The sequence below is a fragment of the Amphibalanus amphitrite genome, unplaced genomic scaffold, assembly GCF_019059575.1.
Source record: "Amphibalanus amphitrite isolate SeventyFive unplaced genomic scaffold, NRLGWU_Aamphi_draft 000678F_arrow, whole genome shotgun sequence".
NCBI classification, from domain to species: domain Eukaryota; kingdom Metazoa; phylum Arthropoda; class Thecostraca; order Balanomorpha; family Balanidae; genus Amphibalanus; species Amphibalanus amphitrite.
Window position 1 is genome coordinate 322156 of NW_024882172.1, and position 27028 is coordinate 349183.

Below are 27028 nucleotides of genomic sequence, written 5' to 3' on the forward strand. Positions count from 1 at the left end.
CCGACTCAGTTGGTGCATGCCAGTGTCGCACAATTTAGTCCTCGGCGCTGTTTGCCTGCTCGACTGGGCTGATGCGGAATGCATAAAACATGAGACACGAACATTGAAAATGCATTTGTCGCCGACTCAAAATCTCAGTATTTGCCCAAAGGCCTACTTTACTCTCAGCGCTCACTAAGTATGGATTGGGGACGAAATACGTGCGTTTGGTTCTGTCACCTCTGTGTGAAGTGTATCCAGGGAACTGCAAGCTTTGTACTCAATAGAGAGCGCGCTTTATGTGCCTCAGCGAAAGAAGTAGCCCCTAAATGCCTTAATGGTAGCGATCCGCCCAACGAGATATCACTAAATGCATTTGTTGCTTCTTGCAAATCACATGCAATGCACTCACTGCTCATTGAAAGCTGTCTCTCATCACCGTGCTGGCCAGATGATCGGGGTCGACCTCGACCCCCTGATCATATCAACTTTCCCCTGACCCCGCGCTGACCTTTGACCCTTTAACGTCCCCATAGACTGGTCGATCTTGCGTGACCTCCGGGCTGTGCTAAAGCGAGCCTTTTCAGCTGTCGTTTCGCTTCATAGGCCCAAGGTGTCCGCGTATAGCAGTTAATGGATTTAAACGATGCATGCGAAACGAACCTAATTTTAGCAATGCAACAGTGTAAGTTTGGTAGGGAAAGGCTGACCTGGTTGGCATAAATTGCCCTGACCGGTTTCGGCAGGTCACTTGCGGGTGATCAGTGACCAATTACGGACCATTTTACTGACGGCAAAGACGATTGGCGTGATGCAGTTTCTCCAGAACACCGATCGGCCGTCATAAGCTGCTGGCTGATGAAATAATTGTACTGGTCATCTACCACTGATAGTGACGAAAATTGTTGTCGACCATTACGACCACTATGACACTAAGTATATGGTCTATTTTTCTTGTATTTATTTGTCTTTGCTGTCGTGCTCACTGCTCTGTAATGAGCCGTTTGACCTCAATAAGGCGTCAAATAATTGAGAACCAGTGTCTGACATTTAATAAAGACATCGTCGTTTCACTCCCCACTACAGCTGACCTTCAGCTGGCTATTCAGTGGGCTTTATGAGGCATTTTTATTTCATTATCTATAATTTCCCCAGAAATGTCATTCGGGTGGTGATATGCCAACTGCTTGCCGCTTAGTTTTCGACGTCCAACAGCAAAGGTGTCAAAGTTTCAGCGTCAAACAGCAGCGCGAATGTTTCAACTTGTTCATCGAAGCTCAACGTTTGCGCTATTGCGTATAATGGATATACCTGTGCCTCCGGTAAGGGGCCGACAGCGCTGACGCAGCGCCGACGTTAACGGCGCGGGTCGTCGTTGACGACACTCCCGGCGCGTCGTTTACATGCGTCGCCGGCCGTATCGGTGTTACGACGGTCGTGTTTGTGCGTCGACGCTGCCGACGCCGTCGCGGCACACACTGATGACTTTTTACAGGTGTTTTTGTCACCGCTCCGATGGCAGAGCGGCAAATTACTCGCCGATTTCGGGCGCGGCGCGCCGCCCGACAGCCGTCACAATGTTTGGCCAATTTACAACGGCCACAGGCACACTGTGCGGCGCGGCCGATTGCGGAGCGGCCGTCTCGGCGGCTGTTTTCGCCGTCGTCGAGGCGATTTACACACACTGTGCGGTTGGGCGCAAATGGATTCGGTGGATAAATTACCGGCTGCATTAAATTGGCGTCGCCCGGCGCCGCTGGGGGTGGCAGCGACTCGTGAAGGGCTCACCTCGGTGGTAGACGACCTCTGAAGGGTGCTGGCTCGTGGCGGCCGGCGCGGCGGGAGAGCCCATGGCAGTGCTATGGAGCGATCAAGGGGCTAGGGGTGGGGCAGGGTTAGTAAGGATCGGTGGAGGTGACAGGTTTAGGGATAGGGCGCCTGAAGTGGCACAGGTGATCTAGCTTATTTTTGTCCCCGACCCATCCCAAGGTTTGTTTTCCTCGATATTTTGTGCATCAAAACGCATTCATTTCTTCTTGGTTTTGCTTCAACTGCCGAGACCATTGACAATGTCTCTTGGCTAACTGCCCAACTGCAAGTAGTAGTAAATGAAAGGGAAACAGCAAATACATGCATGAAAGAGAAAGAACAGGGACCGGCCGCTACTGCACAGTTGCACGGTGGCTGAGTGTCTCCATATGCGGGGAACCGGCCGCTGCACGGTTGGCAGTCTGCCCGGCTGGTACTGAACCGTGACGGGGTGCTGCCGCCGGGTCCCCCATGACCCGAGCTGCACCTCTCGGCCGGCCTATTGATACTCTATCACGCCCGAGAGGCGAGAGCGGTCCGCCTTGACACTGACCGGTGCAGCGGGAGGGCGGAGGGGGGGGGGGAGGAGACGGCTGCAGGCAGAGAGGCAGCGGGTGAAATAAGTCCTTCGGCTGGACTGACGGCAGCTCTCAAATGTGCCGAAAACAGCTGGCAAAACAAGATTCCTTTGGTGTCAATTGCCACTGCTGTAAAATGATCTAACATGATGCAGTTTAGGCACATTTTGCTGGACGGTTTAATGAATGCGATGCTCAATCATAGTGTTTTTGCGCACTTATTTTTTCAATCTGCCCATGATAGTAGAAAAAGTTTACAATGTTAAATGTGTCGGCACCAACTGTTCAAGCAAGGGACGATTAGGTTGATGGGTGTGCCGCACACTAACTGAATAATTCTTCCAGCTCCTACCCTCTCTGCGCCTCTTTCTCCCTCCCTCGCCTTGAAGGCCGTTGGGCGGTCCCCGGGTCGCTCACAGTCACGACTCACGATAAATGACGACCACCTTCACCGTACATCGCCCTCCCCTCCCTTCTGCGCTGCAGGGGGAAAATCTGCACCTAACGCCCGGACGAGCTGTCTGCTGTCTGCTGTCAGCTGTCTGGCTGTCTGGGTTTCTGGGTGTCTGACCTTGCAACACATGGTAGAGGGGATGAGCCTTCATTCCCTCTGCAGAGCCAGATTTAGGTCCAGGCAACTCGGATGAGCGGGGGGAAGTTAACTGGAACCAGGCGTGGCACGAGAAAGCTTTCTTGGCCGCGTCTTGACTGATGCGTCACATTGATGTGCATAGTCTGGAAGCCGGCCCGTGGCAAATGCGTTCCAGCTGTTCTTATGACGACCAGATGTCATGTGTGGTGTTGGTTAAAGCGCATTTCGGTGTAACGTGGGAGATAATCATCTTCACCAGCTGCAGTGACCTCCCCGTCACCATCACCAGTCGGTGATGACCTCGTATCACCACTGTCACCAGTCGTAGCGCATCTGACAGATCACCACCAACTCAGTGGCGGTGATGTGCCCATTTCGGCGCCGTCATCCATTAGAAATGCCGGCCATCGGGTGGCCTTTTTACGCAGCCCTGGACAACCCACTGGGCGGCTGGAATGGCCGCGGCACGGGATCCTTTCATCCGGCGCCGGCAGAGATGAGCTCACACCTCCCGTTATGCGAGGAGGTCGTTATTCATCATGCCCTGGGCACACTGCTTTCATATGGAAGCCATACGGAAGCTGGCCTGCTAGTGCCCAGCTGCATGACGTCATGTATTTGAGGGTTTGCTGGGTGCAAACGTCCCGTCAGATGCGTTGGGAAGTGCTCGGCGTCCCGCCTCGTTTCATCCCTTGATTACGGCCTGTGACGAATAACTAGAATCGCTTCCTTGTCATGCAGACAAAGCGGGGTTTGCAGGGGCGAGGTCTTGCCCATAAGCCTTTATTAAGCATCTTTATTTTCTTTATTTAGATAAGTCGCGCGATCTGTCCAGTAAATATTGTGTTATCATGGTGTATCCGACATTACTTCACAATAAATACACCATACACCATATCTAGCTGCATATTGCTGAAGGAAATTCCCAAAATAAGATAATAAATTTTGTTTACTGCCTCTTCTGCTACTATGAGGTATAGCTCAAGTCTCAACACATGCTATGATGCTGCCAGCTGTGTTGTTTATGCCAAGGCCTAGGATCTCTTTTCATTCGTAGTCTCAGACAGTCGAGTCTGTTTTTACTTTTTAGGGCCTTGGCCAGATCCATAACATGCTCCTGCCGTGATGTCTCGTTACCCCTAGCGGCCCCGAATCTCACCACTGTTTCTCGCTTCTGCCGCCAGGTGGTGGCGACCGGTCCTGCCAACATTCGGTACAGCGTGGACAACCCGCGGCTGTTTCGGATTGATGACGACGGCAATGTGTACACCAACACCAACGGGCGTCAGCTGATGCAGGGCGGCCTGCTCAACTTCACCGTACTCGCCGTCAACCCAGGTCAGTTGAGACGCGGCTCAGGTCACGGGTCACGGACGTTCGCGGACGATCACGAACCGTGGATCACGGAGGTCATTGCTGCTTTATAAGCTGTTACGAGATGACTTGGCACTGCTAATATTTATATATGTTTTGATATTGTAATATGATTCTCAACCTTGAAACGAAACACATTGCAGGTTGAGACCGTTCGTATCCTGAGGCGTGCTCGTATGCAATGCATCCTGTTTTAGTCTTCTGAATATAACTTGTAATATGTATGCTCTCCTTGACGTTTATGTTTCATTTAAACTCCACTGCGCCAATCGCTCGCAGCTCGTGACCTGTGTGCCACGTGTTGCAGAGCACAGCCATCGTGCGGCCTCTGCGACCGTTCTGGTCAGCGCCAACCAGCCGCCCAAGTTCTCCGACCCGGCGTACGCGGCCAATGTCTACGAAAACGCCAATGGAGGTGAGCAACAGCTCTGCGGATTTATTTATTAGAAGAGAGGAATAGTTTAGGGCAAACATAAGTCCAACTTACATCTGCACTGTTTCGTTCGGTATGATAGCTTTTTTCGAAAAAATCGATATTTTGCTTTGACATTGCTTCTTTGCTATCGTTCGTGTCAATGGTGTTGAGCCGAGCTTACTTCATATGTGCTTAGAATGTTAATTGTCCTGGCATAAACTAGGCGCCTGTTCTTATTTAAGCTGCTCAATGTCCAATGCTGTTCATTGTCGGTTTACCACAGGTGGCTTCAGTGCCCATTGCCTGCTTTGCTGGTCCTAATTAGGTTCAAACACATTTAGATCCCTGGCAAACACAATTCCTTCGCACTGAACCATCATTAATTTCCCTGTGTCATGTTGCCGCCACCTTAGCTGCCGGACAGGGCGATATTTCTGTAATATTAATCGTCTCCAACCATTTGTTTACAGTTTTAGCGTCGCGTTTGATTCATTTCCGAGTGCCACTGTCCAGATAATGTGTCTCGCCCTGACTTATCGTACCCACTTCTCATGAAGATGAGCGAAGCGTCATTTGGCCGGCCCTTCGAACAAAGCATACGACCCGCAAACGGCATGGCCATCGTTCTAACAATAAAAGCAACTGTCAGAGTTAAACCGGTATTGGACGCTGGCCTCTAGGCGGCACCCTTATCATAAAACTTTTGTCGCATTCTCGCTAGCGTGCCTGTGTCCAATCGCGAAAGCGGTCCCGACAGCGGCCAGGCCGGCAGTGATGAACGGTTCAGAACGGCCGCGGCCCACTGGCGAGGAGCATGGACCCGCCTCGAAGGGGAGTGACGGCAGTCTTTGGACTGGATCCGACGGCGGTGCCGTGAAGTCCATAAAGGTGCTAAAACGACAGCATCGATTTGTTTGAACATTTTATTCATGTAGGTACATTTTTAAGTGTTGAAATGCATTGTGAAAGTCTATTCTCTGTGATTGTAACAAAGTTCTGAACTGAAATGAACACATTACAGGTGCTGGCTTCATGACTGAGCCCATTTTAATACAAATACATTTCCCACGACTCTAGTAGGTCACTCTCCTGACCTTCTCTCTGGAAATGCCACGAGCCTCAGTCTGAACTTAGTTGAATTCGCCGATAAATCGCTGTGCATTTGGCGTGATAAGTGATCTTTCCAGAATGAGCAAGGTCCGACCTTTCCCGAGTTGATGTGGGTGATCAATATCAATGAAAGTCTGAAGTGCTCTGCGATTACCAGCGAGTACAGATTATCATGTTACTTACTATAACATGGCTTTGGCGTTACCTGGAAAAGACGTCACTAGAGGTCATTCCCCTCCCGTTACCTGACCCGTTATGACCTTATTTGACGACATGGCTCTACTCTAAGAGGCTCACTGTCATGAGTAATTGTGTAAGGTAGGTATGCGCCCTTTATTTTCACTAGTTTTTTTTTTCTACCTCGACATGGCATCGCTGGTGTGAGCAGGGGTGTATTGCCCTGACCTGACCTAACCTGCCCCAGACTCGCTGGTGTGCCCAGTGGCGTAAAACCCTGACCTGACCTGTCTCCCTAGGGTCACTGGAGCGCGCAGTGGTTAATGACCCTGTTGTGACCTAACCTGACCTCACCTGACCTGCCCCGTGCCCGCAGGCTCGCTGGTGCGCGCTGTGGCGGCGCAGGATCGCGATACTGACGTCATCAGCTACTTCATCCGACCGGAGCCGGGCGCGCCGGACGTCGAGGAGTTCGAAATGGTGAGTTAGTGAGCACGGGAGAGCATGGGGGAGAGAGATGAGAGGGGAGAGGGTGGGAGAGACAGAGCACCGGATGGGGTTAGGTGGCCGGTGAAGTTGTGCGGACGGGCTGGGCGCTGCCCGGGACTCTGGTAATTAGGGATCTGACTTGCGAACGAATTCCGTGAGCAGTTGGCCTCGGGGGACTGTAGCGAGGGCCAACTTTTACAGATTGTTACTCGGCACACGCCGTAGGGGATCTGCAAAGCTGTGATACCGAGCGACAGGGCTCAGAGGGATTATTCTGCCGTGATACAGGCGACGGAGATTTTAAACAGCGTGATACCGCAGACGTGGGATATGAAGCGTTATGATACCGGGCATCAGGTTATCTATAGGTTTTTTTATACCGGCCGACATTAGATCAGTAGAGCTGTGATACATCCAACGGATTTTTGCCGCCATGATACTGGTTGGTGTCAGGGGTTCTGAGCTGCTATGTCGTGCTTGTGGGGGAGATGGGATTCAATGAAATGTTAATTTACACAATACACATGCAAGGTGGGCTGTAGTGTGTGCCTAGATTCTGCCTGTATTCTTAAGTTGTTTGTGGAAAGTTCACAATAGATGCAACTGACGAAGCTTAAATGAGCAGCCTAAATAATCAAGGGGACATTTAACGGACACCGCTTACAGTTTCAGCGGTTGCGTCTTGTAAATTAGAACCAACCTTTGCCATGCAATTTCCTAGTCAGCGATGACATTTGTAGGGAAATGGCACTTGGTGTGCTTAGGGAAAAATATCAACATGCTGTATTTTACCGAACGTTGTTGACATTTATGTTGACATTTTTGCTTCCGCCATCAGATTTTGGTGAAATTTGCAATACCTAAGTAAGTGGCAAATCGTGTCCCTGTAAACGCTAACTCACAGGCTCTATGACCAATTGAAAGCAAATGCTTGTCAGTCGATAGGCAACGTACTCTCGGCACGTATAGTCACATTTTTCATCATTGACCTAACCATCAAAGATAAATGGCGACGGACAACTTGTCACTGCCCTCCAGCCATTGTGAATGACCACTGACAACTGATATTGGACTCTGACTGTTGACCATAGGCCCCTGTCCACTGACCACTGACCAGTAACCACTGACTGACCACTAGCCCACTGACCACTGAATACTGACCACTGAACACTGACCACCAACCAGCAACCAGAAACCACTGACACTGACCACCGCCCCCTGACCACTCAATGACCCTCTGATTGGCATCGGTCCCATTCCTCACGTCGTGCTCGCACCGCATGGCACGCGGCTCAAGTCTTCAGTTCAATTTACGCCGGAATTTACGGGGGCCATTCCGTCCAGACAAGCGCTCGTAGTGACCGGTCGTAGCGACCTCCAGAACGCCGCCTCAGGCTGTTTGAAGGTCATGAATCAGACCGACACCAGAGCTGTCCGGTTTGTTGTCCAGGCCCGCGCAAACGGCCGTCCTTAGCTCACAGAAGAGAGGCGCTGGGAGCACGCGAATGCAATGATACTCAATCATGCTTTCAGGATCCGTGAAGAAATGTAGGTGTCGTTTGCTATGACGTGCGGCGCTATCTGTATTATTCCAATGGAGATATGATACGGATATGGAGAATTACGACAGGTCACTGTTATGATTGTTGCTATAGTGACAGATTTTAATATTTAAGGAAAGGTATTTTTGAATTAATGTAAATTACTTGCACTTAACTCTCCCCATAGTTGCATGGTCATACTGGTTACTTGGTGAGGACCAAAGCGCGCTGATGTATCTCCGTCTGGCCTGGTCCGGCCTCTCATCTCTCGGTTGCGTGTCAGTGGACCCATCTTTGTCCATCTCTGGGCCAGCCCCGGGTGGCGGCCGGGCCACAAACCGTCCACAATGACAGTGTTTAGGTGCAATTAGGGCGTCCGTGATAATATAGCTCTGCCGCGCCGCGCCGCCGGCAAGGTAACAGACCTCGTGTGGAGCAGAGAGGAAGACGGAGAGGGAAGGGGAGAACGCCAGGCGAGGAGTGGAGGTAGCCACAACGCTAGAGCATCTCCACGCACGCTCGTGGGCGGATATATGTTTTATTGCAGCCAAGGCAATGTTTATGATGCCATTTCCACTTCATGGCGATAAGGAAGGGTGGGCTGAGGTGGGGAAGGGAGTGAATGACTTTTGGATTCTACATCAATCCGTTATGATGATCCTTTGTATTACAATCCTAGTAATGTCATCTACTCTTGCGATTCCGGCGACCTTTGTCTAAATCCTCCTGCCGAAATGTCTGCAGCAGTACCATTATGCAGATGTTTGAGAGCCACCGTCAGCCGACCGACCTGATTGACCCGGCGCCCGATGTCCGCGGCAAATTTCAGACCACTGCGGCCGGCGTCGATCGCTAATGCCTCCGCTAATGGCTGCACTCTACGGCCTATATAATCAGATCCATTCTATCAGCGACTCGCCGACGCAGACGACCTCCAGTTCTCTGTTTGAAAAAGTTACCTATGCCATCAGGAGGAATAAAAGGACTGAGAGTTTCGGCTGATTCGATAACATCGTCAATCTATTGTCGCTGAAAGTCAGAATGGTATTCTGTAGAATGACTTAAAAGTAGATGGATGGAAATACATTGCTGAATTGTCTTTCTGAAGACCTCTGCTCACTATGTCTTCTCAGCAGTTCAACAGCTTTTTCTTTCGGGCTGTGCAATTGCATATACGAGTAGGTCTGGGTATCCTCATTATTCCGTTGACAAATGCCGCATGGTTCATGTGTCGTAATTGCTACATGCTATACCGACATAGACGTCATAGAGCGAGTCATAATACATAATAAAACCGCCTCCCATCGGGTATACTTTAGTGAAATTGCTGTCACTTTGACAGTGCTGGCAGTGCTATCACATTGTGCTGACAGAGCAGATAGGTGAACGATTGCAAAGGTGAAGGCGTGAAGTACAGCTTAACAAATGCGACAGCGAAGCGCTATATTTGCCTCTCCGTTTTTGACCTTGCGGAAGGCGCTGTCCTGTCGTTATTGGTCCTTCAGAAACGACCGTTTAGCGCGCCCGGTACCGTTTGTTTATGCTTTAGCGTCGATGGTGTGTGGATACCTGAATGCCACTTGGGCCGTTTATTTTAGATATACGAAGGACGCGGCTATAGTTTACCGTTTGGTCCTACCGGAGAAATTCATTTTCCCGCCGATAGGCTAATGGGAAAATACCGTTATTTACTTGGTCGTTTTTATCTTCCGCCGCGTTTAACTCAGGAATGTTTTCGAGCGTGAGCCACGCGACCCGGCCGCACCTGGCCTGTCGAAAACAGGGTCGGCCGGGCCAACTTCTTTCAGTGAGCGCCGGGCGAGGGTGTGGTGGACGCTGGACGCCCTGGGGTGTTTTCCGGCGCCGGTCCGCCCCTGCCAATCGACAGATGCAGACGTGTCGAGCAGACGGTCAGACAGACGTGTATCGAGGTGATATCGCGATTGTTCGGGGACGTCGGCAGTCCCAGGCGAGTCGTACTTAATTGGGACCGGACTGGGCCTAGTCTGGCGCCCGCCTCCCCCTCCCCCTGTCCCAACATACGCCCACTCCGCCGCCCCTGTCCTGCCGTGTGTCCTCTGTCCCAGAGGGAGATGGTACGCGGAGGCACGCGTGCCTTGGAATTGGGCGACGGATAACGCATTTTGAGTGCCGTTGTTACAGAATAATTGGATGGAACGTTCGTTAGGAAGGCTGGTGTGACGTGTTTACATATGCATATCAGTTCAGAAATCAAAACGTCTTGGATCGGATCGTAAATAGGTACTAGCAGCTAAGTTGGGCATTTGTCTTCTATGACCAATTGTGTATACCGTCCGTAGTTTGTTTCAGTTCGCCAAAGTTCTTAAGATTTGTATTCCAGTTCACTCATGCCCGGAGTGTGTTTTATCTCAGCAGACACCACACCATGTGAAATCGCGGTGTATTGCACTGTATTCATTAGAATGTTTGGTAGTTCAGTTCACCAGGGCTCCCCTCGGTGTGTTTCAGTTCACCATCAACCGCCAGACGGGCGTCATCCGTCTGGTGACGCGGCCGTTTCAGTTCACCGAGGAGGACTACTCGTTCCTGGTCATCGCACGGGACACGCACAACCAGAACGACACCGCCGCTGTGCACGTGCACATCATAGGTGAGTGGTGAGAGAGCGGCAACCTAATGATTAGGTAGTCTGTTTACATTGCGTAGGTATTGCAAGACTATGTATGTTTGGTGATCAGCCCTTAATACCTGTACAGATGAAGTCCTCTTTGAAATATCAGATTTGGACATTCTAGGTAAAGCAGTTAACACTGTACAATATTTGTGGTATTCGTATAACCCTTTCATTTAGTTTGGTTTTATCTTATAAGCTCTTTCCATATGATTACGCCCTTTTCCCTCTGTGCATTATTCGGGGATCTGCGGTAATGTTCCAATTTCGGGTCATGCCGGACTGAAGTCACATAATTCTTCGGAGAAATTAGATTACGCGGTCCAATAGAAAGGTCAGGTCGCAGCAACAAATTATGCTTCATTGTACCCGACGCCATTGCAGATATTGTTCCTTTTTTATGCAGTCATATTGTGCGAAACGAGCAATATTTATCACTCAACACTGGTTTCAGCAGCTGCTAAAGAAGTTCCTATTTTCCATTTTACAAATGGCAGCCTCATTAATTTTGTAAGCGAAGTCTGCATCCGACAGAGGAATCCTCTCTCCCTGAACGCTCGATACCAGGCTTATTTCGTTCTGTGTTTTGGGTGACGGTGTCTCAACTTACACCTCTTTCAGCCTCGATCCGGGGGTATTATCTTCTGCCTCCCAGTGCGGTCTTCCCCCGGGTTTCCCCTCTCCTGGGGATCCCCGCCGCTGATGACCCTCCTCTGATCCCCCTCGCCGGATTTTCACGCACCCATTCCGCTGTCACGCCGGCTGATTTTGGTCCTGGTTCCATCTGGATACCGGTGATCCTGTTGATCCACCTGATCCTGCTGATCCGCTCTGGTCCAGCCGGCTCAGTCGCATCCTTTCACAGGAGAGATAATCTGGGATGTTCCACTAGGGATACTATACCCGTCCCCAGCTTTGCATTGCACATAGTCCGTGGTCTGTGTCCGCTATCCGACCTCTGCCCGCCGTCAGCCGCCCAACGTCCACCGTTCGTCGACCGCCGTCCACCGTCTACCGCCCGTCATCCACCGTTCACTGTCCACCGTCCACCATCCACCTTCCAACGTCCACCGCCTACCGCCCACCGCCCACCGTCCACAACTGCGCTGCTGTGATGGTATAGCCACTGTAGTAGCAGCGGGCCATCGCCAACAAATCCACTAACCCTCCTCCCCACCAAATAAGACAGCTGGCGTTGGCATGTCGCTCGCTCGGCGGCAGCGGCGGCATCGTAGATGATGGCTTCATTGTGGACAGTGGAAACAGTGGTGGTGCGAAAAGAGCAGCCGGTGTTGGAAGATGTTCAATATCCTATCAGGCTAGATCAATAGGACTCGTCGAAAGATAGACGTTCTTCGATTAGTTTTATGGTAGATATTCAATATTAGTATTTTGTTGTGCTAGGGAAAACGAGGTAGAGAATGGTGAATCGTAGTCGCGCTGATTACTCAATCCTCATCGTGGTTCTCAAGTGAAATTTGCGAAATAATTCTCCCATCTCGGCTTTGGGTATAAGTCATTTTCTTCCATCCGCTGGCGCTAGCTAGAGAGACCGCGCACTTATGGCTCACCTGTTGCTATCCTTTGTGTCGTTTCCACTGGTCCTCCGCGGGGGCAGCTGTCGCTCTGATGAGGGTCTGTGCCCGCGGGACTTTTGTCCAGCGTCAGTGGCCCCTGCCTCCCGACTCAGCTTTGGACGCGTATGATCCGACCGAGCTTTGGACGCAGATATGACTGAGCTAATGTCAGTCACCCCTTTCAGAGAGCAGCGGAATAAGGAAGAGGCAGGCCAGCTCCCAGTAGAGTTACTATAGAGCGCAGCTAATAGCGCATCGTGTCTTTACGACAGAAGATATAAAAGCTGATGTTGCACGTGGACGGGGGAGAACTGTGCCGTGTTGATTAACTTCTATGTGCCGAGTGCGGGCTAGACCAGGACCGCGGCTGGCAGCGGCGAGTTAGGCGCACGTGCGACAGTGGTTGATGCAGAATGATTGGGTCCCGAGGGACAGGACGGCTATAGCGCACAGCTACGCTCTGATACAGGTTCTGATTGGATGCTATTGATCGTCATTCAGTAGGGGCTAACCTGCCAGCGGTTCAGATCGAGTTGTGTGCAAGTTGTATGGTACGGATGTCATGAAAAGAAGGTACTATTCCCGGAAAATGTTGTCAGGGGAGATCGAATAACTGGTTCAGAATCAAATATTCTGATAACACTTTTGTTTATCCCTAGCTAATGAATGCTTTGCACTTATGCAAACAATTTTTAATGTATTTTCTTTTATCTTCTTTCGCATTTCCACATCGGAGCTTCACGCTTGTGGAAAAGGCAATTTATTGTTTACAAGGGAAGATCTGCCAAATTGGCTATACCAGTCTTCGATGACGCTTTAAGCACTAGGCATACGTGCTTGCTTTAAAAGCGCCCCATTTAACCAGACCCACATAACCGCACCGATTTCCAGCACGTTTCTTTGTCCTGTGTTCGCAGACGTCAACAACAATCGTCCGATGTTCCCTGACTGCGAGAACTACCGTCCCGAGGTGGAGGAGAATAAGCCCAGCGGTACGCCGGTGCTCACGGTGAGTGATGACGTCACTGGTGGACATACCGTGACGTCACTGGTGGAAGATCCCTGTTGTTGCCATGGTTTGTGTTTCATGAATAGGTCAACCAATCAATATAACTTTAAAATGCATGAAATTATCAACTGCTTAGCCACAGACTTCTCTATATATAGAGAAGTCTGTGGCTTAGCCGATTCCTTTTACTTGTCATCAAATGATCTGAACGTATGAAAATCATCGGTACATTTCCGTCACTTAATGCGATAGTTGTGCGTATTTCGACTCTGTTCATGGAATGTTTCATTTAGGCAAAGTTTTATCTGGGGAGAACTTTCAAGAACTTTTACGATATCCACGCAGCTTTAAATTTAAGCGTGCGCCATACCAAATCCAGTAAGTCATCTCAAAGGACTAAGATAGTGTAGTGACCTTTCCAGTTTCGGGAAATCGCTGCCAACTTCTTTACCTTTTCATCTTACCTAGTACCTACACCGCCGGCTGCGGGATCCTCATTGCACGAGTACGTAGACCCTGTGCGTGTGCGTCCCGGGGGTGTGTTCAGTAATCGCCTGCTGCAGCGGACAGACTTCGCCGAGCGCTCGCTGATCCACGGCCGCGCATTGACTAAGCTGAATTAATCAAACGCTGCGGAGGGGTGTCGTATATTAACCGGCAGTCGGCCAGCTCCGAGCACCAATCAGTATTATGGACATTGCAATAGGTGGTGGTGAGCCATATATTTGTTCATTAATGTTGAATGGCAAAGGGTTGAAACCATCAATGCTCCAAGCCAACTATTTGACTGATTGGATTTACGTGAATGAAATTATTGAGTAAGTGATGTGTGCTTGTTGGACGTGCTGAGTCGCGTTTTGATAGCATTGCCTTGATTTCAACGTTGTTGAATCTGAGTAGCAATATCCATTAGGCCTGACTAGCCCTGTGTTCATGTATTTGCAGCAGAGCTGCAATCAGAAGCTCGCTTCGTTTTTTTTTCACATTGGTTATGACCAAATCAGCAAACGTATTTAAACACCTTACGAAAATCGATAGTGTCATCACTCTCTGTCGAGCTATGAATCAGACCCGGGGAATATAAATACGCTGCCCCGTCCATGGCTCCTGTAGCAGTGTCCCAAAATTGAGTTTTGTCTTGGGTGTCAGAGGGGAAAATTCCCCACCAAAAACAGGGGAGAGAGTGGAAAACTGCTGATTCGATTAGATCCAAAAAGAGTGAGAAACGGCATAAAGCAGGCATTTTATTCTAGGGTGTAGAATGTTTGATGCTAAACCGGGCATCCACACAGCTGCTCTTTTTATAGGTAAACATTCTAGGTTTTCGTGGTTGGGAGTGGAAAATTGTTCTTAAAAATTGCTGGTGAGAGTGAAAAATGAATTTCATTTGGATGTCGTTTCCCACGCAAATCGACAAATTTTGGGACATTGTCCTGTAGGCCAGTCAACTGCATGGATTGCCACCGGGCCCTTTGTATTCTGATATATGATTGTATCAGCTGATTAAGGCCATGTCATACTGACGGCTGGAAATAGTTACTGTGACTCCTCCCCCTTACGCTCCTTACATACCAGTCTCCCTGTTATTACGCTCGAGTTACCAGTTATATTTCGTATCGTGTTATATAATATCATATTGCGTCTTGTCAAGTCGTATTGACTACATCGTAACATTGAGTCGGTGAGAATCGGTACCGCGATATAGCGTAGCGTGTCGTATCGTATGCTTCCGTGTAGGAAACATATAATCTTATGGTAACATATCTTAGCAAAGTAAGCAATACAGTACCGTATTAGTGCCGTCCCTTGCCATGCCGGGACATCCCGTACCATGTCGTGCCGTACAATGTCGTACCGTCCCGTCCCGTCCCGTGCCGTACCGCACCGCGCCGTACCGCACCATACCTTGACCTTGCTGGATTCATGGTCCATGGACATTGTCGGATTGTTCTGTCATTAATTGCCGCACCTGACAGCCGTGGTGGCAGCCACTGTCAGTGCCGCGTCGAGCAATGGACAGCCAGCGCCTGCTGTGTGGATAACACTCACCGAATTCGGGACGCATCCACCGCGTTTATGGGGCAGATATCCGTGGGCAACACGGTGATTGGCACGATTGTTTGAGTGTTGTTCAATTTACCTGGGGGCCGTTAATTTGCTTCATGTCGTTACCGCGAGCAGTTTGCTGTCCAGTCGGGATGAGGGTGCATCAAATAGGGTTAAACCACTCAGGTTAGTGGTGATCTAGTCGAGTGTTTGGTTACTCCGTATTCTCGTTAGTTGGGTCTATTTTTATAGTGCGGTGTTGGTAAAGTGAGATGGAATTGATATGTATGTTGGATGTATGAGTGGCTGGCGGTATTCCGTATTCTCGTTAGTTGGGTCTATATTTATCGTGCGGTGATAGTAAGGTGGAATGGAATTGATGTATGTTGGATGTATGAGTGGCTGGCGGGACGCGGAGGGGGGGGGGGAGGGGGTGCTGCGTAGTAGGAAGGTAGATTTGTGTTTTGGTTGGGGAGAGTTGGTGGGAACCTAGTGGTCTCTATTTATCGCGGTTCTCTCTAATTTGATTGAATTTTTTTGCCTCTTATTACTCGCGTGCAGCATGCACCCTTCTAAGATTAGGACTGCCTGAGGCCGATGTAAGAAAATTAATATTTAATGAGAGAGCGAGGCAGTTTTATGATCGAGGTAGTGCGATTGTGGCGGCTATTGCCATTGCGGTTTAATGTTGGCTTCTTCAAAACCATGAATGTTGTATGTGTTTCTTGTCACACTTTTCCCATGTTCGAGGAATTTGTTCGTTTTTTTCTATTTTTAGTCTAGCTTTCATGGATAATATCAACGCGTGAACAACACTATTTATGTTATCGGTGGCACCTCCTCCATGTGCAACCCCTCTCGGAGTCTGAGTAGGTGTATTAGTTGGGCAATGATGACACACGCTCCCCTCCCTCCCTTGAGGTATCTTTCCGCCTCCCCACTCTCCTGATATAGGGGGAGAGCTCAGCAGGCGAGCGTCCGATCCCCGGCTCAGCTTCCTGACACCCCGGGGAGGAGGGAGGCAGCCGCTCACTTCCCCTCCGGAATTGAAAAAGTTCCGGGATTGCTTCTGACGGCTTTTGCCTGTCAGGGGTGGGTTGCACTTCATACCAGTGGATTTTCTCTGTTAATTATGAAAAAGCGTGCGAAGGAATGCATAGGCACAAGGATGTTTTTATCTGTTGCATGCATGCTCCTGCCCAGCGCGAAAATTCTGCTGTTCTCTGCATCAGCTAAGCTATACCTAATGAGTTTGGCAGAAGGAATGGCTATTTGCTAACATCAGTAACAATTGTCCATCCATGTGTTCTGTGCCTCTGTGTCATCTGGGTGGTCACCCCGGTCACCAATGCCTCTGACCTCTGTGTGTTCAGGTGGAGGCGATTGACGCGGACAAAGGCGAGAACGCTGAGGTCGAGTACTCGCTGGTCACCAGTCCCAGCTCGCCCGAGTCCTTCTTCGATATCGATCGCACCACTGGACAGCTCACCACTCTGAAGGTGGGTGGATGCCGACAGGCTTTATGATGGGATATTTTCCTAACTGGATTTTCTGTGTGCCTGATATATTTGCACAATTTCTGTTCATGATTTCGGTATTCACCCAATGCAGTGCTCGACTATATCATAATAATTTAGATAGGTATAGAGTAAGTTATTGCTCCTTCTTATGCCAGCATATTATTTGCATTAGCTCATAAATAAACATATTTTATCTATCATTTCTTTTGTATGTTTTCAAAACATTGTGAGATACCTATTCATGTTACATTTAAGGTTTTGAATGACTGGATTGTAATTTGTGAATTGTGAATTGACTGAATTGAATTGAATTGCTTTATGTAATTAATCCAGAAACCTACGAGGAACCCTGCATAACGCTGCGTTAGCATGTTTATTTATGCATTCAAGTTATGTAACAGTGGTAGAAACCTGTGCCTGAGCGTTTGTTATTGCGCCGCGTGCTTCGGTACCAGTCCCGGTGGCTAGATGTCGCTAGTGGTCAACGCCTGAAGTTACACTGCACCGCACGACACAAGTTCGTATCTCTGCGTCTAGATGTCGCTAGCGACAAACGCCTGAGTGGTATACTGTACCGCAATGCTGGTAGGGCTGGTGCAGCGTGCATTAGGCTGTGAGTAGTGATAGGACCATGCCATCTGTTTGTTTAAAATAAGCTTACCCGATAGTGCCTTTCTAATTCTTAGATAGATCAAAGATAGTGGCTCACATTGCTCCAAGTTTTTTTTAGTGCTCGCCTTTTTACTAAGGTGTCAGTGTACTGTAATTTTTTGGCAGTCATTTTGCAGTATTGTAGCGAAGTACAGATCTACCCGTTTATCAGTAATCAGTATCTATACAAAGCAGCGCTCCTAGAAGAAGTTACATTGTTTAAAGCTGTTTGCTGAATGGCTGTGTGAATGCACGATATCGTTGCATCATGGTCTCAATTCAACGCAGAACTACGCTCCTCAATGCATTCTTGGAAGTTGGTATGGAATACCATATTGCAAACTATGCCTCCTCATGCTTGCTTCAATGAGTCAAAGGCTCAATGCAGGTTATATAATGTTATCATTTCTTTCTTTGATTAAATTAACTCAGGCTGCAGGCTCCGATGACCCTCGCTTATTTATTCGGACCAGGTCGGCAGGTCGACCATTCTCCATTTCGCGCGCTCATTGTAATGATTTAGCGGTTGGAACTGCATGCCACACGGGCTGAATGCAGCGCTCCGGCCGGGTCTCACTGCGGGTGCCCTGATTTACCGAGGTGTCTGCGTGCCCGTCCGAGCGGTACGCGCTCTGTAATCACACGGCGAGTGAACTGTCGGCCCTGACGGCTAGGTGACGTTCTGCGTGACGCGTCTCTGACCCCCATACCGCCGCGCTGCCCCCCCCCCTCCGTCCGCCCCCCCCCCCTCCGGCGCAAGGCCAAGGCGGAAACAGACCTGTCGAGACAGGAAATTGCTACGAGTACGGCGTTTCAGGCTCACTAACGCTATCTACAGAAGGGAGGGTACATTGCTTGGATAGGAGTCGATGGTAGGAGGTAGGTAGTGGAAGAAAAAAGGAGCAGACGTCTTACTAGCAGTAGTATTCATGATTCGCTTCTTCTTCCTCTTTTTTATCTCACTCCTTATGTATAATTAACTGTACGTTTATTAAAGCAGTGTTTCTGGGTGCACATGACTTTTTCGTGGATGTGGATACCTATGTCATGCGTCGGGCAACCTGGGAAGCATATCATAGCATGCCTTGCAACCTTCAAATATTTTATTCCTCTATTAGCTGCATATTTGGTGAACACTTAACAATTAACCATACTGCTACGCGGAACTTCAATGTTTGTCGAGCCATCATGATAACGCGACCTCAAATTGCGATATAAATTGCCGCCGGCCTGGTTCATGAATTAATTACCATTGGCGCGATTAACTGCAGCTTTTCAACACTGGGTCAAGATCTATGTCGGCATTGTACTGCTAATGGATGTTTGAGGACGCCTTGCATGCTTTATGTACTCCAATAATCCATCGAACGGGTGGTAAAATGTACCGCTTTGGGCCGGTCACCTTCACTGATCAATAAACCGAAGCGCCTTTATCACTGATGGCTCGTGTCTCGCGTCGGATCGCGAGCCTCCACTAAGTGCGGCCTGAATAGGCACGTGTCATGTCCTGACTCCTGAGCTGGTTGTCCGGGCGTCAGCAGCCGCTAATGGATATTGAAGCCGCTGACTGTCTGTTATCATTATAAAGGTCACCACACCAAGTAACATCGATCTTCAGTCGAAGCTCATGGGACAGTTCAGTTGGTCATAAATACGCGATCATTTTCGCGTAACTTCTTGTAGACAATGCAAGGTAGTGTGTTTACAAAGGCCAATTCGTATAATAGCGGCGAGGGAATGACATGCTCCAAGTTAATTGTTCTAAGTAGCACCACATCCATGTTTTATTGAAGAGTAATATTACACTACATGCATTGGCGTACAACCCGTGTGTTGCTCGGCTTTCACTGATCATCCCCTGCTCAGGTTTCCAGCAGCCGTCTCCTTTCGACACGGTAAATGCCGTGATTGATCACATGCGTGGCGGACCGACGCCTGGCTGTGAGCTCCTGCAGCCAATCATTCCCGACACCGGCTTACAAAGTTACTGCCGATCGCGTCCGCGCGTGTGGCAGCGCTGTTCACGGGAGCTTTCACGTCGGTCCGCCGTATCAGATATTTACTGCTGCTGTCAACAGTGTTGGCTCAGCTCCTTGGAATGGAGTTATCGTTGTTATGCTTTATCTTGCAGCATCATTTTTTCTGCTTTCACTGTTAATGACTCGTGCATGCCTCGGTCACACCAACCAGAAGAGAAATAAGTTTTTTTTTCTGATGTGCGATATTTGATCATTTTGCTGGACAAACAACCTGGTACATAGTTTATGCGTCCGACGGGCCCGTTGACGGGTTAGTGATCTTTCCCACCCTTTCTAGACCCTTTCATCTGGGCGCAAAATGACCACCGCAGTCGACGCGCCCGTAAACCCCAATGAACGAACGAACGAACGAAATAGACCCTTTCATCTACCTTTGGCATTTAGCCTTTTACCTCTTTTAGCTGCCCAACCTTTGACCTCTGACCTGTCATAGGTATTCAATCAGCGATCTCTTACTCTTAACCTGTCACAGGTGTCTAGCCTCTAACCTCAGCCTTGTTACAGATGTCTAACTTTCAACATCTGCCCTGTCACAGTTGTCTAACTTTCAACCTCTGATCTGTCACAGGTGTTTAATTTCCAACCTCTGCCCTGTCACAGGTGTTTAACCTTTGACCTTTGAACTGTCACATGTTTACAACCTTTGACCTTTGACCTGCGACAGGTGTACAACCTTTGACCTTTGACCTGTCACAGGTGTTCAATCGTGACGAGCCGGACCACGAGAAGGAGCTGAGAGTGATCGTCAAGGCCAACGACAGGGGCTCGCCGTCGCTGGAGGGCACGTGCGCCTTCGTCGTCAACGTGCGAGACGTCAACGACAACCATCCCATGTTCGACAAGTCGGTGAGTTTGAAGATGAATCGGTTAGTGATGACGGGTCGGTGAGTCGGTGAGTTAGAGGGAAGACGTGTGTGGGTCATTCATACATTTCATATTTTTGGAGAGCGTGAGTACCTATCTTACTTAGGATTTAAGTCGCGTTGTTGGTGGCTTGTTGTGGCGGCGCCATCAATATCGGTGTTTCTAATGTTAGTAGGAATATTATCAAGGGGATGCGTAACAGTAACGCGTAAGCTGTAATGCTTGCAGTTATGGGTGATGTTCTGTGGTCAAAGATCAATGTTTTATCCAGCCACCTGGCCGCCAGTTCTGTCGGAAGTCACGCCAAGTCGCCTCACAGTCGACAACCTATTCTGTTGCCACGTCACTCGGCTTCAACTTCCTGGCACGATCTTACCGGTGGCCCCTGCGTGCCCAGCATATTGCGTGTCGTCCAATATGGCCAAACGGGGCCGCACGCGTCTGACTCTGCAGTGCTCCGAGCGTGTCAACAGGGACGCGCGTGAGGTCTGCCCCGCTGCGGCGCGGCTGGTGCTACATGGGTGCGAGACACTGACTGTGGCTTTTCACACGTGCTAAGTGTTCCGAAGTGAATGAAGGCACCGGCGGTGAAGCACTCTTCGTCGTCTGGTTGATCGTGAGCTTATATCGAATCGTGCTCACACTGAAGCCAGTTATCGATTGGTTTATGTTACATCGGCAGCTAGTTTAGTTGGGTTCAAGTTGAGCAAATACCTCTTTGCCCACCGGTTACCGGCCTCAGCACTGGCAGCAGTCGCCTGGTACTGGTAGGCACCTGCTTTACGTCTTGTCAGAGGTTACCGTACCTAGTGGCGCTTTGAGTTGTTTCTTATGTTTCTCACTTTCCCATGTGACGCTCCTAGTTATTTCCTTTGCCTGAATCCACCTATGCATACGTTTACATTACATTTCAGCACCATAAACGTGTCAACAGTATCGGTTTTGTGTCGGTGTTGGATAAAAATGTAACAACTGGTCGAGGCGTACTCACTTTTACCACAATTTACATTTTATCAAATAACCCCTCCCCAGTTCTCCTGTACATCCGCCCCTGTCAGTTTCATTACAAAGTGACGTCACCCACCTCACAGAGTGTACCTAATATACGACAATATATTATATTTGCGCGGCATAGCCAATCCAGCCACAACACTGCCGATGCAAACAAAATAACTGGCGAGGCGGCGAATGTCTGCGAAGCAGATGCTTCGCGAAAGCATGCCTCCCGGAAACTATCCCTGGAGACGCCTCTGGGCAAGATGTAAACTCACAATTGTGGCCCAATACTCCCGCGGGAGTATTGGGCCTGAACCTTCATCGCGATGAAGGTTCAGGAAAGTCAGCAGTATAGGGTTACCTCCGTCCTGTGCGTGGCAGGCGGCTAGTGGATGGCGGTATTTTAGTTCCCGCACAGAAACCACGAACCACTGGCAAGCGCGCCGGGTACCTCTCAGGTCGGATATGGTGACCCTTCAGGGCGGCACAATTCACGGTTCAGAGAAGGATGCGAGTGTCTGTGGATGGATCAGTAAATCCAAGGGATCAGCTCCACGTCTGACGGCGGGGTGGTCTCAGCTGTCCCCTCTCCCAGCTCCTCGGAGTCCGCGGCGCCATCCGACTGCTGCTCGGGACTGGTGACCACAGCGCGGTCTATCCCTGCCTCTGGAGTCTGTGTCACACCCTCCTCCTCGGGTGCGGGCTCAGTAGCGTCCTCCGTCGGATCTCTCTCCTGAGCGGGCAGGTACGCTCCGGCGGCCAGTCCCAGCCGCGCCACCTCGCGCTCCAGCTTGTTCAGCCGCTGCTGGGTGCTGTTCTGGTCAGCTAGCTGGCCCTTCAGTAGGGTCTCCAGCTCTGCACGCTGTGCGGCCATGCTGAGCTCCAGCTTGCTCAGCCGCTGCTCGGTGCTTTTCTGGTCAGCTAACAGGTTCATCAGCGGGGTCTCCAGCTCCGCACGCAGCGCGGCCATACTGCGCTCGTGCTGCTCGCCCAGCCGCATGGCCACCACGCGGATATCGGTCTCGGAGACACAGGAGATGTGTCCGAGCGACCATAGGCTGTCCGAGTCGCATGTCGAGGTAGTGTTCTGTTCGGACGGGTACAGGGCGTAGCCGGCGGCGCAGCTGTACTCGACCACAGAGCGCCAGCCGGTGCCGTTCTTCGGGCCGGTCTTGGTGTTGGGGATGGCGGGCGGGGACGGACATTCTGCGGCCAAGCAGCTCAGGCGGGCGGTACCGCTCTGTAGGTCGGAGCACCGGACAGAGTCGGAACAGGACGGGGTGTAGCCCGGGTCGCACGAGAGTTTGACAGTGCCCGTCTGTGCCGGCTCGTACCGTCCGTGTGCTGGTTGACCAAGGAGTGCACACGCGTCCCCGTTATCATCATCGGACCTCCCCAGCGCCACGACGTCTGCCACTGAGAGCGCCAGGAAGGCGCCTGTCTCGGCCGACACCCGCACCTCGAGCTGCCCGACGGTCGACGCTTGCTCGGGGCAGACGCAGACTCTCACTCCAGACACTGATAGCGTTATTTTGTCGCTACTCAGCTCCTGACACGGACAGTCGACTTCGTTATTGGTCTGGTTCACTGGCCGCAACGCCACGGTGTAGCGTGTACCCATCGCGCGCACCAGTACCCTCTCCACAGTAACGTTAGTCACCAGGCGGACAGCCAGGACCTTGGGGCCGTTGCTGGGTGCCAGCATGCACCAGGTGTCTAGCGAGCCATCCACAGCGACTTTGCAGTCTGCCATCGGCAAACCAGTAACGGTGATGGGCTGTCCCAGGGCGATATTGCGTCGGCAGACGGGCGCGGCCCCGTCCCACCGGCCGGCGCGGCACGTCCTCCGTAGCCCGCTCAGAGACTCGGCGAGACTGAAACCGTTCTCGCAGATGTAGGTGGCGTGACTGCCGTCCGGGTACTCCTCCTTTGGATCGGAGAGCTTGGTGTTCTCGCTCACATATGGCGGTCCGCAGGGCGGCGAGCAGTGCCATTCGTCTTCACCTTTGCTGCATTTTCTGATACCATCACACACCTTGCTTTTGAGAATGATGGTGCCCGACCGGGAACATAGAAAAGTCGAAGGCTTGCGGTTCCATCTAGTCTCGCCTTTGTAGTCCCAATATTGATGGCTGCGTCTGTAGTGGTAACTATTGCGTTGATGGTAGGATTTGTAGGTGTGTTCGACGGCCTGATTGTTCGGGTTTTTTATTGTGACGGTGCCGCACGTCTCCTCTCCGCGGACACACCGTATCGTGCCGCGCTCAGTGGTGCTCAGACGACACTCGGTGCCCAGCTCTCTGGAGCCCTTCAGCCACCGACAGCCGCCGGCCTGGGACGGCCGGCAGTGGAGCTCGACCTTCTGCTCAGGCCAGGCGTAAACGGTGGGTGTCTCAGCAGTGGTGACCAGCAGAGGCGGAAGTCGGCCGTACTGCTGCTCGCCACATGCGCCAGCCCACGCCTCGCCTGCGGCACAGGGTCACGGGTCACTGGCCGGTCTTAGGCTGAACTCAGTGACCAAGTGACTCTTCGGTGATCAAGGTCACTAGGAATTAGGAGGCACAGAAAATAGAAATACAGCATAAGTCACTACGCGAGTTATACTGTATTTTCCGATTACGGTCACTGACGTGCCAATTTGTCGCGCTCACTGACTTGTTAGGTCCTGGCCACTGATGGGGTCATGAAGTTAATGTCACAGCTGTGTCATAGGTCAAGGTCACTGCCATATCATAGGTGACAGTTACTGATTGACAAGGGTCACGTTCCCTGCTATGTCACGGGTCAGATCACCGTTGTAGACCCGGGGTCACGGCCATTGCAGTGTCGTGGGGTCAGCCACGGCCACTGCTTGTCACGGCGCTGCGATCAATGCTGCGTCGCGAAGTCATGGTCATTGACTCTACACCTGTTACATGGAGTCAAAGTCACTGCTTGGGAAATGGCCGCCGCTCGGTCTTGAAGGTCATTGATGTCAATTACAGAAAATCAGGATACCGATACCAAACCAAATAGCAACCAAAACCATGGGAGTATACCGAAACTAAAGGGAATTGGGAATTCCGGAAAATATTAACTTTTTTCCAAATTCATTGCCTCTTATACACGTACACTAGTGAGGATTCATAACACTAACAACATACCAAAAACATTAGGATTGAAATACCAAATACCAAGCTGGTATTGCTCTTGTACCTATCCGTTATGGTTTACCAAAAAGTTGGTATTCGATTGACATCTCTAGTAAGTATCTATGGTCTCAGTGTCTATCTTACCCAGTCTATGATATCAGTTGTTTGGAAGCCGAGTTTTTTTTTAGGCGTCAGACCAAGCGTAATTGTATGAGCTGTGAGACCCTACCAAGTACTAAAAGACTCACCGAGCGTTGCGGCAACTATCACTAGGAGGGGAGACAGTCTCATCTTCTGTTTGGCTCTCGCAGCCGGCCTGTGTTCCAGATGCTTCCTGCAACTCGCGCGATGAAGTGTTCTACCCACCACCCTGGACGGCGCTGAGTGGTAGACTGCCTCATCCATCGGGGGTGCTGTCCTTTAGAGGGCGCATGACTCGCCGCCTGTTAGTGTTGATGCGACTGGAATTTGAGCCAGTGGGCAGTGACACAGACCAGCCCCTCGCTGTCAGCGCGTTCTGTATAAATAGGGGTATTCCCCGCGGCCCGCGGACACCGCCACCCGTATCCCGTATAGGGGGGGGAGGGCATTTTGGGCCCTTCCCTAAGCCCTGGGAAAGTTACCGACCGATTTTCAAAATTGAAACGGTATTTTAAAACCTCGCACATGAACTATCAGAATAGCATGCGAAAATTTACTTCCAGGCATGTCAGATCCAAGCAAAAATTATCTACATTTTGGCATGCTACAACTCGGACTCTGACCGCCGCTTAAAGGGACCCTCCCACCTTCAAAAAAGTTAATGAATTGGCATGAAAGTGATGTCGCTCGGTTCAGAAAGAGCAAAAACGAATATCTACCAAATGTCATCGAAAAATATTCACCGGTTTTCAAGATATTAGACATTTACTTTTGTTTACTTTTTGGGATCTCCGCTGTTCCCAGCGACTTTATTTGAAAGTGCGGCATTTGTTGCGCGCAAAGCAGCATATACCATCGCGTGCTACAAAACGTTTTAGTTAAACATTTAAAAATCGTTAGATATCTGCGCTGACGTCACACATTCAGAGGGGTATTCCTATGCATTAGCCCCTCTGAATCAAAATGCTGCAATTTTGAAATTCAATATTTCCGATTTAAGGCATTTCTCGATGTTGTGAGTGCCGAAACCGGTAATTGTGAGCCAGGGACCCCATTTTGGCTATCTCAACTCAAATCTAATGTTAAGGTGGGAGGGTCCCTTTAACAAGTCACAACGAGTTCGCTCAGTTTTTTTTTTGTTTACACACTCATAAATGCATGCTAAAGGTGTCCTAACTAGGTTACGGAGCCTAAGGTACCTAGGCCACGCTAGGTCACAAAATTTCGACACGACATTTGACAGCGAAACACGGTGTTTCATCATTTAATTTGACGCCACCACGCATCGAAGCTGGTGAATGACCTCACCCTCGGCGTCACCGAACCCATCCTAATGGCCATTTCCGCTCACTGTAACAGCGCGAAAGTCGCTGATATGCTGGGGGTTCCCCCCCATATCTCGTCCAATCATGGTCCAGCTCCAGTTGATAGTCACGTCCTTTGATCATATAAACACGGACAACCCGTGGCGGCTGTGGTATGACTGGAACACATCACTCGGTTCCCTATTTGCGGGCTAACAGCATAAACAATCTGAAGAAGGTACATATTCACCACAGCCTCGTGTGGTTTGTTGAACTTGTTATGATATGTTCATCCCATATGCTGCAAAGTCAGTAATTTCTCCCGAAATGAGACCATTCGTCAGACCTCAGTGGACATAAGACGACATGATCCAAATTCCAAACGTCATGTCTGTTCCCATTCCCAATGGGCTGGTATCGATCAAAACTGTAGGTATGGTAAGCTCTTTTTTTTTTGTTCATCAACGTGTTTTTCATACGATGCATGATTCATCCATGCTTTATTTTGTCAGAAGGCTTCCAGTATTGAGTCAGGGTGTTTTGAACCAAGATGTTAGCAGCTGGTCTTGTTCCCCGTCAACAGTTGTGCATACGCGAGCATTTGGGCTGTCATAGATAGCTTGTTCCCGGCTACTACTTTGTTGGTAGATTCATGATGATTTGCTTTAGCTACCGGAAGCTAGATGCCATCTACAGTTATTGCAGGAGGACGTAGCTCGAGATGTTAAAATATACAAGCGCTGTCACTTGTCACCACATCATTGCAGGTTTTGTAGCACCTCCAGCGACAAATGACTTTCAGATAATTCATATTTCATTGCGCAGCGGCTGCATGGCTAATCCCTTCTGCAGCTCGGTGTCGTGGCGTCAGGCTTTGTCACAATTCAACAGCGAGCCCCACGGACAACTGCCACCCTACGGCGCACGCCACCGTGAGCGGCAGCGTGTGCGTGCTGTGGTGTACCGCCGGCGTATCGTGACGACGTTATTACTAAATCCGACGAGGATGTAGGGTACGACATGTGTGTTCCGG

General features: G+C 50.2%; 2 protein-coding genes across 3 annotated transcripts in view; one reads left to right on the forward strand and one right to left on the reverse strand.

Moving 5' to 3' along the window:
* The window catches only part of LOC122364459 (DE-cadherin-like), a 132426-nt gene that overhangs the window by 75656 nt on the left and 29742 nt on the right, over positions 1-27028 (forward strand). For both annotated transcript variants that reach the window (XM_043334832.1, XM_043334833.1), the window contains exons 3-9: positions 4143-4296; positions 4640-4747; positions 6411-6514; positions 10555-10696; positions 13212-13303; positions 16723-16848; positions 20256-20405. In XM_043334832.1, coding sequence (XP_043190767.1) covers positions 4143-4296; positions 4640-4747; positions 6411-6514; positions 10555-10696; positions 13212-13303; positions 16723-16848; positions 20256-20405 — 876 coding nt within the window. The remainder of the gene's footprint in view (positions 1-4142; positions 4297-4639; positions 4748-6410; positions 6515-10554; positions 10697-13211; positions 13304-16722; positions 16849-20255; positions 20406-27028) is intronic.
* LOC122364460 lies at positions 21523-25051 on the reverse strand. The gene is made up of 2 exons (XM_043334836.1): positions 24799-25051; positions 21523-23885 (listed from the first exon to the last, which is right to left on the reverse strand). The coding sequence occupies exons 1-2, from the start codon at positions 24953-24955 to the stop codon at positions 21949-21951; spliced, it is 2094 nt and encodes a 697-aa protein (XP_043190771.1). The 5' UTR covers positions 24956-25051; the 3' UTR covers positions 21523-21948.

What these genes read in the sequence shown, in the direction of transcription:
- LOC122364460 (XM_043334836.1), bottom strand. Translation starts at nt 24,955, where the DNA reads ATGGATGAGGCAGTCTACCACTCAGCGCCGTCCAGGGTGGTGGGTAGA. An exon ending in GATAGTTGCCGCAACGCTCG is followed by an intron (nt 23,886 to 24,798) that starts GTGAGTCTTTTA and finishes CCTGTGCCGCAG; the next exon opens with GCGAGGCGTGGGCTGGCGCA.